The sequence below is a fragment of the Vombatus ursinus genome, unplaced genomic scaffold, assembly GCF_900497805.2.
Source record: "Vombatus ursinus unplaced genomic scaffold, bare-nosed wombat genome assembly UNPS02014798.1, whole genome shotgun sequence".
Taxonomy (NCBI): Eukaryota; Metazoa; Chordata; class Mammalia; order Diprotodontia; family Vombatidae; genus Vombatus; species Vombatus ursinus.
Genome location: NW_020954576.1, coordinates 51,343,032 through 51,357,876, shown reverse-complemented (window position 1 = coordinate 51,357,876; position 14,845 = coordinate 51,343,032). Strand labels below are relative to the sequence as shown.

Here is a 14,845-nt window from a genome sequence, read left to right as displayed (position 1 = left end):
ATGATTGGCCTGTCATTGTCTACATCCAAGAGGGTGCTCCTCATACCAATGAGAAATATATAGTAGCCAAGAGCAATGCTGATTTAGATTATAAATTCATGTATTACAGAGGATGATGACGGAAATTATGAGCAATATTTACCTTTGACAGACATGGTCTTTCTCATCTCCGTATAGAAATGTGTCTATTCCATAGGGTAGGGTATGGTGACTTAAATGTTCTTCTGACATCCACCAGCTTGGAAGAGCTAAAACTTTCTTTTATGTGTTATATCTCTTAATCAGACAGATCTTCTTACAAGTAGTGCTTATCTCCCTTTTTCTACTTGTACTCCTGACACTTAAGTGTAATACTTAGCATTAAGTAAGCACTTAATGAAGGTTTTTTCATTGATTCATTGATTCATTTATTCTTGGATAAGATCAACACTATTGATAAATCTTTAGACAGCCTGATTAAAAAGAAGAGGGAAGAAAACCAAATTAGGAAAAAAATAATTAACAAGGTAAAGTTGAAACCCATAAGTAATAATCAATCAACAATTATTTAAGTACCTATTATGCTCTTGTCTAGGAACTGGGGATATGAAAATAAAGAATGAAACAATTCTTATATGTAAGTAAGTTACATTTTATAGGAGGACATAACAAACATAAACAAAAATATATGAAATATGAATATGAATTGAACTAAAACATATATATAAAAGTAGTTAAATACAAGATAGTTAAGAAAGAGGGCAGAGGCAGTTGGAGGGATCAAGAAAGACATTGTGTGGAAGGTGGCCCTTGAACTCTATCTTTAGGAAAGGACGTAATATATAAGGCACAGGTAAGGAAAGAGTACATTAAGGACATGTAGGTCAGCCAGTACAAATAAAAATAGTCATTACAACCTACTATACATAGTTACATGCCAAGAAATCTGAAAATTTTGGAGAAATAGAATATTGACAAAAATATGAATACATAAATTAACATAATATAAAACAGCTACTATATAATCCAATTTAGAGAATTTTGGGAAGATGGCACAATGTTAGGCCTCGTAGGATAGCACATATACTACAGTAAACACACCAAAAGGAACAATGATGAAAACCAAAGAGAAATAGTAATAATAGTTATATTAGAAAAACAATTAGATCTTTAACTTCTTTCTTGTTTATTTTTTGATAATCTCTGTCTGAAAGGGGTAGATTTAAATAGCTATCTATCATAGATTCAGTATCTCTTTCTCTCTATAACTAATTTATTATTTTTTCCATAAGAAATTCCATTCAATGCATATATGTTGTGTACCAATATTACCTCATTATCTATTGAATTCAAATCTGGCCTTAGATCCTTTTTAAGTATTTGACCCTGGAGAAATATCTTAATTGCTTTACTTCAATTTCCTTAGGAAAATTAATTTTAATAGTATTTTTTTTTCCAATTACATGTAAAAACAGTTTTTTCAACATTCATTTTTTGAAAATTTTTGAGTTCCAAATTTTTCTTCTTCCCTTCTTCCAATCCCCCTTCCCAAGATGGCAGCAATCCGATAAAGGTTATACATGTGCAATAATATAAAACACATTTCCACAATTAGTCATGTTGTGAAAGAAGAAATGGAAAAAAGGGGAAAAATGGCAAAAACTAAAGAAATGAAAACAGTATTCTTTGATCTACATTCAGACTCCTTCAGTTCTTTCTCTGGATGTGGATAGCATTTTCCATCATGAGACTTTTGGAATTGTCTTAGATCATTGAATTACTGAGAAGAACTAAGTCTATCATAGTTGATCATTGCACAGTGTTACTGTTACTGTGTACAATGTTCTTCTGGTTCTGCTCATTTCATTTAGCATCAATTCATGTTAGTCTTTCCAGGTTTTTCTGAAATACCCCTGCTCATCATTTCTTATGGCATACTAGTATTCCATTACATTCATACATCATAATTTATTTAGCCATTCCCCAAATGATGGGCATACCCTCAACTTCCAATTCTTGGCCACCAGAAAAAGAGCTGCTATGAATAATTTTGTACATGGAGGTCTTTTTTCCCATTTTTATGATCTCTTTGGGATACAGACCTAGAAGTGGTATTGCTGGATCAAAGGTTATGCAGTTTTATAGCCCTTTGGGTATAGCTCCAAATTGCTCTCCAGAATGGTTGGATAAATTCACAACTACACCAATAATGAATTACCTACTTTTTCTTTATAAAGAAGAAGAGGATTGTGGAATGAGTGTATGCTCAGGACCAATGTTGAATTCTTAATGCAATCAGCTTCCACATCCCTGCTCTTCTCTTCCCCTTACACTGATCACAGGCCCTTCAAATTAATTTCATGTCTTTTAAGCCCTAATCTACCATCTACCCCCACATTTAGGGCTTATTTTCATTATGATTAATTCTTCTTTGAATCTCTATTTCTTTGCATATATATACATATATGTATATATACATACATATATATATGTGTATATATATATATATATATATATATATATATATATATATATACATATATTCTCTCTCTCACTCACTTTCATTTGACAGGTTCAAATGAAAGAGAGGTCCAAGTGATATCTACTCCCCTCACTCTATCCTTATTTTTATAGGATTTTATGTTATGTCCTCATGTGAAATAATAAGTGCATAAACAGTGCCTCCAATTTCTTCCCTAACATATCATTTTCCACCCCTGTTCCCCCACCGCCTGCCACACACATATCCTTTCACAATCATCAAACCATACTTTCAGGCCCTCTCTCTTATTTGACTTCCTTTAAGACCCTTGATGACATTGAAGTTCTGAGGGGATACTGTATTATCTCACCTATCCCAATAGAATGAAACTTCATCTTTACAAAACCCCTCCAATGGCTCCCTTGCATCAACCTTTTGTTGTTTTTTTTGACTCCCTGTTTGTATTTCAAAAGTTTCTACTGAGCCATAGCTTTTTTATTAACAATGTTTGGAAGCCCTCTATTTTGTGTTCCTCACTTATTCCAAAAGAATTTTATTATTTTTTTTTTACTGAGTTAATTGTTCTTTTTTTAAAATAATACTCCATGATATCATTTTAAACTCTTACAATTCCTGCTTCATTTCTTCTAGGAATTCTAATTGATCTTGTGACCAGCTAGATTTTTCCTGTAAGTTCTTGCTTGTGGGTATTTTATAGTTTTTTTTTCCCTTATGGGGTCATGTTTTAGGCATCTCTGAAATTATAATATCTCTATCTTCTTTCACTTGTTTTCTCATTCTTCCAACTTTCCCAAATTGTGAGTTTGTGTACTTCATTATTCTGGTTGTGTACTGGTTGTCCTGGTATGTAGTGATGTAGTTTTGGACTTTCTATGCTTTCCTGATGACATTCTTTTTCTCTAGGCACTAGTATTGTGTTCTTCAAAGATCATAGTGCTGTCTCGGGCAAGGAGTCTCAAACTTCCAGTGGACCCCATATAAATGAAAGAAGGGCATGATTTGATTTCTGATTTCCTGAGCTTTTCAGGTTCTAGACCCTGAGTTGAGTTAGGTGATACAGTTGCAGCCTTGCCCCTGGGTGGAGCAGACCTCAGCCTCTTCGCTTGGGGAGGGAGGGTGGGGATGAGACCATCAGAGGAGGCGACACATTGTTTCCACTGAGGACAAGGAATCAGATGACTGTTGGGAAATCCCGGCTGTGCGTGCCTGGAATCCAAAACCCAGAGCCAGGCTCATTCTCCAAGATTCTTTCACCTTCGGGGGAGTGGCAAGAGAAGGATAGGGAGCTGGGGTCTTGGGGGGTTAGATAGGCTGGGAAGCGGGGCATGGGGGAGCAGCCAAGGCTTCTGTCTATGTGGCTCACAAACGGAGGGACTGGGAGCTTGAAACTATGAGTGAGGATGGAGAGCTGGAAAGGATCTCAGGGCTCATCTTTTCCGACTCCCATTTTTTTTTAACAGATGAGGAAACTGAGCCACAAAGAGGCTAGGATATTTTCACCAAGGTCACCCGGGGAGTAAGCAGCTGAAACGGATATTTGAACCTCTGATTCCAAATACAGTACATTCTTTACTGTCCTACTGAAAGCAGGACCTGCAGCTCACTCCACAGAGCTAAGTTCTATACCAACAATGAGATGAAGAGAGCTCGAGGAGGAGGCTGAAGGAGCCTAGAGGAGGCCACCCTGCGTGGAAAGGGTTAGCAGGCTGGCTCAAAGGTAAGAGGAGCAATGTAGGCCAGAAAAACGCGAGTTCGAATCCTTCCTTAGACAGTTACCGTCTGCATGATTTCACAAGCCACTTAATTTCTCTCAGCCTCAGTTTTCCCATCTGTAAAATGAGAGGGTTAAAGTTAATGACCTCTGAGGTCTCTTCCAGCTCTAAATTTGTGAGCTATGATCTAGAGAACAGTAAAGTGAGATATTTCATGCTCCCCACTGGCCCATGTGTCACTGTCTCCTCCCCAAGCTAGAAGGAACCTTAGAGATCCCTTAATCTAGAACCCTTGACTGTCCCTCCTCACCCCCACTTCCCAAGCCTTTGTCCCCTTCATCTTAATGGTGCCAAGTTGTCACTTGTAGTGTCCTGGCCTGCCATCTTCTCACCTAACACACACACACACACACACACACACACACACCTCCCTCCACTTCAAGCTCTGACAAATTGAGAGGCAGTGTAGTGTCATGGAAAGAACACCAGATTAGGAGTCGAGACCTGGTTCTGAATTTTGTCCCTGCTACTTCTTAGCTGTGTGACCTTAGACAAGTCACTTTTCCTTTCAGGGCCTCAGAATCATCACTGGTAAAATGAGGAAACAGGAATAGACTGTCTCTTCCACTTCCACTTTTAAACCTATGCAATCTCCCTGTCCACCCCGCCCCGCCCCCAATCCTTGCCTATTTCTCTCCTGCTGTCCTCCTAGTCCCTTAGCCATCTCCTCCACCTCCCTCCCTTGGGGGGAAACCCCCTAGCCCATTTCCACCCCCCTCCCTGGACTCAGCTTCTATTTCTGCCCCTTTGACAAGTTGTAACATATTTAGGAGCAGCTGCTGCCTGGATGAAGATGCCTTTGCCTCCCTCCCCCCTCCAAGCCCTCCTGGACTGCCCCCTCCTCACTCTCCACAACCACTCCCCCTCCCTGGAATGTTCCCTGGGCCCCTCCCCAATCTTTCCTCACCCAAGGCTAAGACCAGTTGTGTCTCCTGGTCACCACCACATGGCTGGCAGCCTGGGCTTACCCAATAGTAGAGTACTGGAGACTTGCTTTTAAATCCTTTTGCCACTATAGACAAGTCATTTAACAGCTCTGAGACTCAGTTTCCTTATCTGTAAATTGGTTATGGTTGTATCTCCTCCACTTGCCCCATAGGGTAATTGTGAGCATACCGGGTAGCGAAGCTGCTTGTTTTGTGAACTGTAAAATATGAGTGACCATTTATTATTCTTATGAGAGGTGCCAAGGGCATCTGGGGTGTGGGGGCCCATGGAGTAGTCATCAGGCCCCAAACCTGTACTTCCTGTGTGAGCCCCTTTTCTTAGGTGCATAAGGAAGGATTGCACTCTAGGGCCCCACCTTGGCATAAACCAGATAGGGCTTCAATCAAGCTAGGTACCCCAGGGGAGTTGGTTGAATCCTGCTTCCTCTAAGTTCTGCATCTCTTGGCTCTCCTCACCCCACCGGCTATCTCCAGCCCCATCGGTCAGTTGATGAGTATCTCTGGTTATACCACTTATTGGCTTTGTGACCTTGGACAGATCACTTCACCTCTGAGTCTCAGGATCTTCATTTATAAAATGAGTGCGTTAGACTAGAGGATCTCTGTGGTTCTTTCTAACACTAACAGTCTACCAGCTATGGTCCCAGAGGTCCCTCCTCAAGCATATTTAGCTCTGTTCCCCTGGCCTCATTCCCTCCCACCCTACTACCAGCTGTCTTCTTGTGACCCTCTATTGCCTTTCATATCCAGTTTGATCCCCTAATCCAGGCCTTCAAAGTTCCTCTCCCCAACTGTCCCCTTCCCCAAACTGCCCTCATGTCCCATGATTTTCTGGCAAACTCACTACTGCACCTCTCTTCTCTCCTTTCTGTCTCTGGATCTCCCTGCCCTTTACATAACCCACTCCTTCTCTGCTAAGCCCTATCCTTCTCATCCTTGAAAAGCCTGCTAAACACCTCCCTCCCCTGGGAAGCTTTCTGAAATCTACCTGCTTCTGTTCATTCCATTTCCTACAGGTTGGGGCTCCTTCCTTTTCCACCCTCCCTGCTGTCTTTAAGACCATAATTTAGCACGGTGGTTCCTGGTTTTTGTTACTGTATGCCTGTATGTCCAGTGTCTCTCAGTCAGAAGTCTCTTCAGCAACCCCATCTCCTCCATCAATTCAATTCATTCTAACATCTGTTAATTGAGACCCTGTACTTGAAGTTATGGGGAATATAAAGATGAATAAGTCATGTTCTTTGTCCTCAAGAAGCTTATACTCTTGAAGGGAGGTGAATTATACTTATTCACAAATAAGTATAATACAAGGCAGAATGTGATGGGTTCCAAAAGAGAAATACCAAGAGCATGCTATAGTATTGAAGAGGTCTAGAGGTTTTGGGGTGCTGGGACCCCCCAGATTGCGACGCAGGCTTGTCTGAAAGAATTCAACCCAAATCTTCCAGCCAGAAAAATAGTTTATTAAAGATGAAGCATATAGGCCAGACTCTCAAGGAACCCAAACATCAGTAACACCCATAGGGAGCAGCGGGCATAAGAAAACCTCAGCCTCTAGGCAAGAGAGGTTCTCAGCATCTGAATGGGGGCTAAGGTGGATCTTAAATACAGGTGACACCCATAAGGAAGAGCAGGCATGAGACAGTCTCAGCCTTTTGGGCATGAGAAAAGCTCAGCGTTTAAATGGGGCCCAAAGTGAATCTTTTATACACTGAAGTAACTTTGGGTGGCCAGAGGAAGGGGGGTGTGGTTGAAAAAAGAGTCTAGGTGAGAATTCCTTTTGGAAGGTCTGAGAGATTTGAATAAACAATGAGAATAGATAATGAAGGGAACTGAAAGGTAGAAGTTTGCTTTCAAAGGGAAATAAAGAGAGTAGATAAGGAACCTAAAAGTTTAAGGGTTTTCTGGAACAAACTTCTTTTTAGGGCTAGGGGCAAAGGTGCATTTGAATAAGATCAAAAAGCGAGGCTAAGGCTTTGGAAGGGAGATAAGGGGAGTCAACAAATGGGAGCCAAATTCCTTTTGGTGAAAAGGGGCAAAGGTCTGGAAACTGGATGGTGGGCACATAACCCCATCATTATTAGTGTTCAAAAGAGGGAAATGATTGGGGCATGGTGAGAATCAGAGGAGGTTTTACAGAGAGTTGGCATTTGAACTGCGCCTTAAAGGAGGGTAGAATTTCAACTGGAAGAGCTGGGGGAAGGAAGATATTCCCAATAGAAGGAATGGAATGAACAAGATTCTGGAGGCAAGACAGCATGAGATGTGTTCAGAAAACAGTGATTATTTGTCTGGTTGGTCTGGAGCATAAGGTTAGGGAAGGGGGCAATGTGGAAAAAGGCTAGAGCTTGATGGTAAAGGGTCTTGAATGTCAGGCTAAGGAGTTTAGACTCCATTCCATGAACAATGGAGTACTCTGCAAAGGCAGATGACACATATCTGTCAGGCCCAGCCTGGCTCAGCACCATAGAGTCATAGCTGGAAGGGAGCTCTGGGGCCATCTAGCTCAACCCGCATCTAAATGAGAATCTACTCTAAAATTTATCCAGCTTTTCTTCTATTAAGGGGGACTCCACCACCTCCTCCTGAGGCAGTTCATTCCTCTGTTGGATAGCTTTACTCTAGCCTAAATTTGTGTTTCTTTGTACTGGCTGTCTGCCATCCTGAACACGGCCACCTGCCTGTCTCAATATGAACTCTCCATCTTGGATTTTAAGATAGAGAAGAGTATAGTCAGAATGAGTCTAATATTGTAGATTTTAGGAAAGCAGTTTTCAAAGCATTCTGTAAAGTATAGGTAGGATCCCATAGACTAAAGTTCTATAGAGGAAGTCAACCAAGGGAGGAATGGGAAGATTTCAAAAACGAAATTCTAAAGAAACACTTCTAATGAGGAAGAAAAGGGGGAGTTGTCTAAAGAGACCAATGTGAATTCACAAGAGATCATCAGCCAACTTGAATTTTTTAAAAGTTACATCCTCAATAAGGAAACAGGATCAGGTAACAGACCATGGTATGATCCTGTGAGATACTGTTGGAGGTACAAATGATTAGAATGAGCCGAAGCTGGTGAAGTAACCCGAGGACAGCAAAGAAAACCTGTATGGGAAAAAGAGGAAGATCTGATGGTGGAGGACAATGGTGAGAGAGGACAGAAGAAAGGCAGAGCTGCTCAATTATTACTTCACTTCTGTTTTCCTTGACAGAGGGAATGGAAAGGACAGTACAAAAATGACCAATAGGAAATTGATGCCCAAAATAAATGAGAATATTGTAGGAGAACACCTAACTGTCCTTGATGAATTCAAATGAACCAGTCTCAGATGAACAGAAAGATCTAATAGAAGGGATGGCTGAGCCTCTGTTAATCATCTTTGAAAGAGTGTGGAGAATGGGAGAGGGAACCCAGGACTAAAGAATGGCAGATGTTTTCCCAATTTAAGGAAGAGGAGAGAATAGAATCTGCAGATGTGTTGAGTGAGTTTGACAATTCCCAGCGAAATGCTGCAAAGTGGGTTGGTTAACAGACATCTGAGAGGCAATGATATGTAGTGGCTAGAGCGCTGGACCTGGCTTTGAATCCTTTTACCAGCATTAGCTGAGTGATAATGGGTCAACTCACCTTGAACCTCTAAGTCTCAGTTTTCTTATCTGCAAAATGCAGATAATAATACCTGCAGGACCTACCTCCCAACGATATAGTGAAGGTCACATGAGATAATAGATGCAAAATGCTTTGCAAACTATAAGTGTGCAAACCGTATAGAAAAGCTATACAAGGGTCAGTTATTTTTATTATCTAGAAAAGGAAGTGGTGATCACATAGATCCAACGTGTTTTTATATAGAGTAAGTCATGTCAGAGTAATCATATTTTCTCTTTTAACAGGGTTATTATGTGGTGTATCAGGGAAATCCTATAGATTACTTTACCTGGGATTTTTGTTGTTGTAGTTTAGTCCTTTCAGTCATGTTCAACTCTTCATGACCCCATTTGGGATTTTCTCAGCAAAGATAGTGGAATGGTGTGCCATTTCTTTTTCCAGCTCATTTTACAGAAGAAGAAACCGAGGCAAACAGGATTAAGTGACTCACCCAGGGTCATCCAGATAGTAGGTGTCTGAGGCCAGATTTGAACTTAGGAAAATGAGTCTTTCTGACTCCAGACCTGACTCTCTATCCATTGTGACACCTAGCTGCCCCAACCTAGATTTTACCAAAGCCTTATATATAGTCTCTCATGTAATTTTTATTGCAAAAAGGGAGAGACTTGGGCTAGACAACAATACAATTAGGTGAATTTGACAGTGAGTTAATGGATGGTTCATAGTTATTAATGATTTGACGTTGCATGATGTTTAATAGCAAGCCCCAGGGATTTGTGCTTGGCACTTAGCTATTTAACATCTTTATTAATGACCTGTATAAGGTCATAGTTGGCATGACTATCAAATCTGCAGACACACAAAGTTGGGAGAGATTATAAACATGGAATAATAGAGTCATTCAACCCAGCAAGCTAATAGATGAATTCAATTTTAGGCTGCATTGGGGGTTATAGTGTCCAGGACTATGGAGATGTTAGTTTTGATGTGCTCTGACTTAAGCAGATCACATCCAGTGTATCATCCTGACACTACATTTTAGGGAAAAACATTCACAATCTGGAGAAAATCTAGAAAGCAAATCAGGATGGTGGAGGTTGTCAATATGATGCCTAGTTCCTCTTTTTTTTTTGCTTTCCCAATATCTCTTTTAAAAATAATTAATTAATTTTTAGTTTTCAACATTCACTTCGATAAGATTTTGAATTTTAAATTTTCTCCCTCTCCCTCTCCTCCCCCTACAAGATGGCATGCAATCTGATATAGGCTCTACTTATACATTCATATTTTCATATTCATATAAACATATTTTCCCATTAGTCATGATGTAAAGAACAATTAGAACTAATGGGAGGAACCACGAGAATGAAGCAATAAAACGCAACAGCAAAGGAAAAGGAGTGCAAATAGTATGCTTCCATCTGCATTCAGACTCCGCAGATCTTTCTCTGGATGGGGATAGCGTTTTCCATCGTGAGTCTTTTGGAGTTGTCTTAGATCCTTGCATTGCTGAGAAGGGCCAAGTCTATCAAAGTCAGTCATTGCACAGTGTGCATGCCTAGTTCCTCTCTAAGGGACTATGATACTTAGCTTGGAGAAGAGTAGACTCAGGGGGGACATAATAATAGTGATCAAGTACAGGCAGTTCTTGCTTTATGTAATTTTGCATAAAACTATGTTAATTTTATTGCACAGTACTGTGCTGTGCTTTCTCTGCTCCCACCCCTCAGCTCTCACTCCACGGCCTCCCATCCCCCTGCCAAAATAAAACCCAACCTAAAAAACCCCCCTAAGTGAAAGTAGAAGACCAAGGGACAGAGACATTGGCACTTCCATGACCATATTGGGAGCTTGGCTTGAGACCTCCAGTGCAGAAGACAAGACCTTTTCCCTGCTCTGCCCACATGTCTGCCTGGCGTGTCTGTCTTCCATCTCTCTGAACTTGGACACTGTGTTTGTCCTTGGCCCCCCATGTGTCCTTGAACTGTGGGCATATTTACATTATGTAGAAATTGCTTTACATAGAAGTCTGTGTAACAGTCCACTTACATAAATCGAGAGCTTGTCTGCATTTGAAGACCTGCTGTGTAGAAAGATTACACTTGTTTTGCTTGGCTCCAAGGGTAGAACTAGACACAATGGGTGGAAATTGTAAAGTGGAAGATCTAGGCTTGACGTAAGTTGTTGGAGTTTAATCAGGCACCCTGATCTCATGGTCTAGCCACACCATGTGATCTCACTCAGCACCATTTGAGCTTTGGGATAAGGTAGGAATTCTCTATTGAATGTTGAACCTGGAGTCAAGAAAACCTAAGTTCAAATCTGGGTTTAGACCCTTACTAGTTGTATGACCCCTGGCAAGTCACTTAACTGCTTTCTGCTTCAGTTTCCTTATCTGTAAAACAGGGATAACAATAGCTCTTACCTGCCAGGATTGTGAGTAGAAAATGAGATAATATTTGTAAAACACTTTGCAAACCTTAAAGCATCATATAAATAATAGCTGCAATTATTATTATTATTATTATTATTATTATTATTATCATTCCCCATGGCCTTGGCTTTTGGGATGATGAAGAAATCCTTATTGAAGCATCAGTCCCTGGCACTATGCCTGGGGGCCTTTTGCATTATCTGAGTAACTCATCCAACAGAGAATGGATGACCACATGTTGCGTATATTGTAGAGAAGTACTGACTGGTTTAAATAATTGGTCTAAATCCTCTGAAGTCCCTTTCAACTCTGACTGTTCTGTGATTCTGTGAGATTACATCTCCATGTTGGCTTCCTGGTGTTCAAAACAGGTGTAATTACCTTATTCCCCAAAGTTTCCTCTTCCTTTAACTTCTCTGTTTCTGTTGATGGCACCATCACTCTCCTGTCCACCCAAGCAAGAAAGCTGGGCATCATCTATAACTCTTCTCCATCTCTCATCTCCTATGTCCAATTGCAAAGTCCATTCCATTCTGTATCTGTAAAATTTCTCCACCTGTTCTGTCCTATTCATTCCCACTTCAACATTCCTAATCAAAGAACTCATTGCCTCTTCTCTAAACAATTGTAATAACTTGAAACTTGTTCTTCTGATGGAGTATGAGACCTGTACTCCCAAAACACAACCTAGCTCCTGAACTTTCCCACATATCCCCATCTAGATACTCAATAGTCCTTTCAACTGTCTTTTCATTGTGGCTGACCCAGCCTAGCCCTTCCTTGTCTGTTACCTCCAGACCACCCCAGGCTACTTCCCACCCCTTAATCTGTGGCTATTTGCCACAACTGATGTTGTGGTGTAGGGGTCTTGGGAACCCTGAAATGCAAAGGCAAAGGGTGCGGGTCTTCCTGGAAAGAATTTGACCACTCAAGCGTTCTTGAGCTTGAGCTTGAGCTCACTAGGATTGTCCCTCACCCATTCCTAGTGAGCCTGCACATTTGGTAGGGACAAGATTGACTTTTTTAATAGGGAAAAAGATTGTGGGAATATTTGGATGGGATCAAGGAGTAGCAAATAGCTTGGGGTGATCCAGAGGTAACAGAGAAGGGGTCTAGATGGGATTAAGGGGTGGGAAATAGCCTGGGGTGGTCTGGAGGTAACAGATAATGAAGGGCTGGGTTGGGTTGGGAACACAATGAAAGAACAGTTGAAAGTATTATTGAGCATCTAGGTGGGGATGTGTGGGAAAGTTCAGGAGCATGGTTGCATTTTTGGGGTCCAGGTCCCATACCCCATCATGTGTAACCTTCAGATTCCAGAGTCTTGCCTCTGCATGCCATTTTTCAAACCCCTGGGTCCAACTTCACAGCACTGATTATGGAAGGCATTCCTTTACTCAGAAACCTTCAATGGCTCCCCATTGTCTACTAAATAAAGTATAACCTCCTCAGCATGATAGTTGAAAAGAGACTTAGAGTCTAGGAAGGGTAGTAGTGAGAAGTAAGACTCTAAATTATAGTCAAACTGGACCATTGACCATCTCCTATTCATATCCTATTCTCTCCTATTTCTATGCCTCTATTCAATGTTTCCCCCAATTCTGAAATGGACCCTCCCTTTTCTGACTGTTAAAGTTCTTTCCTCTATCAAGACCCAACTCAAACACTACTTTCTTCACAAGGTTTTCCTACTTCACTCCAATTTGTCATAGCACTTTGTCTCATGTCTCTTTTGCACACATCACATTCTTTCTTATAGTTATTCATGTTCATGTCTCATTCACCCATCTGCTCCCTGCCACCTTCCCACCAGACTGTAAGCTCCTTGAGGGCGGGAATTCATTAACAAGTGTTGGTTGAATTGAATCTAATTTCATTGTCCCATTCACTTCAAGCTGTGGCCCTGTACCTGCCCCCATCTTAATATAAAATACAATACAATAGCTTTTTTAATATAAAAGGGTCCTTTGGGTTAATTTTGGTATTCATTGAAAGGCAGGCTCATTCTGGAGTTTAGCCTACCCTTCTTATAGAACCATGTCACTCTTTTGCATTTACTCATTACTCATACTTGAGAGGCAGTGTGTTACATTGCAGCTAGAGCCCCTCAGAGCCAGGAAAACTTGTGTTCAGTGTCCCCTGCCCTTGATACATACTGGCTATGTGACCCTAGGCAAGTCACAACCTCTCAGTGCAACTGAGGCAACTCTACTACAAACCACAGAGATGGTGCTCACCTGAATTGGTAGAGGGTTTCCTTGTGAGGGAGTTCCTTCTGCTAATGAATCATAGGTCTGGTTCCTATCCCTATCCCAACTTGAACTTACTCCCTTCTCTTTGTATGTCAAAATTTGAATTTGTGAAGGAGTACCTTATGCAGCCACATCCCTCTTTTTAGGCACTGCTCCCTTTTCTACCTTATGAGAATCATTAGTGTTTGACTCATTAGCCTTGAGTAAATTTCAGATTTCAGGCAATGGGATCCTATCCTATTCTTTATCTGAACTCTGATATTTGCTCTCCCAAACTCTAGGGTGCACCTCAGAACATAGGAATGTTCTGTTTTTTCTCTATGATAAATTCCTAAGATGACTGTCATTTCAATTTCTAAAACCAATTCCTCTTTATGGGTCAGATTCATTTCCAGGAAAGTAGTTGCCTTGTGTTTTCTTCTGTCTTCCAAAAGATGAAGCTTCTCAGTGAGATGAGATGAGGCAGGGCAGGGCAGGGCAGGGTGAGTTTTCATCAGCTGCTTTGCTTTTCAGCGTGGGAGCACCAGCAGGTGTGTGGATAGTTGCAGGCCTTCATCACAGTTGTAGCTTGATTCTGTGCCAGTTCTGTCTGTGATCTGCTTCTAAAGCACCATCTATTTCCCCCTTTTGGCCAGGCAGTCTGAAATATGTTGCTGCCACAATGCCTCTTCTGTGTTCTTTGTTTTGATCCTCACCCAAGTGTTCTCCACTATGCCTGCTTCCCCTTGCCCCACTCCCTTGACAAGTCAATGAGCATTTATTGAGCTCTTATTGTGTACCCACATTATTATGAGCATGGGAAGACAAGGAAGGGCAAAAGCTCATGCGTTCTCCACCCAACAGACTATTTCCATTGCATCCATTACTCTTTTGATCTTATCTCTTTCTTTTGAGAAGATTGTTAGGTTGTCCAGTGACACGTTCCTCCCGCCATGTTTCCTCCCTAGACAGTCACTCTGGGAATGGGAACCAGAGACATAGCTGAGCTGCTCGTGTAAGTCCTACCAGACACAAATTCATCTTTTAGCTCTCATTTTTGCTTGATGTGCACTCACTGGTGTATGTTGGGGATGGGGGTACTAACCAAACAATCAATTACTCAATTAACAAGTATTTATTATGTGCTTATGTATCAGGCACAATCCTAGGTCTCTGGGGATACATCCACAAAACCATAATAGTCCCTGACCCCCTCAAAGAGCTTCTATTCTCCCAGGGTAGGCAGCATGAGAAGCATTGTGGTACATTGGCAAGAGCACTGGATGTGGTGTCAGAGGACCCTGGTTCAAATCTTTTCTTCATTACTTACAACCTGTGTGACCTTTGGCAAGTGACAAAATCTCTCTGGGCTTTG

General features: G+C 41.2%; 1 protein-coding gene across 1 annotated transcript in view; it reads left to right on the top strand.

Annotated features, from left to right (window-relative positions):
- Positions 1 to 5,229, top strand: part of LOC114049425 (olfactory receptor 10R2-like) — a 27,007-nt gene extending 21,778 nt beyond the window's left edge. The window contains exons 3-4 of the mRNA XM_027870687.1: positions 3,570 to 3,773; positions 5,025 to 5,229. Of these exons, the coding sequence (XP_027726488.1) occupies positions 3,570 to 3,773; positions 5,025 to 5,229 (409 nt within the window). The remainder of the gene's footprint in view (positions 1 to 3,569; positions 3,774 to 5,024) is intronic.
- Positions 5,230 to 14,845: the final 9,616 nt, after the last annotated feature.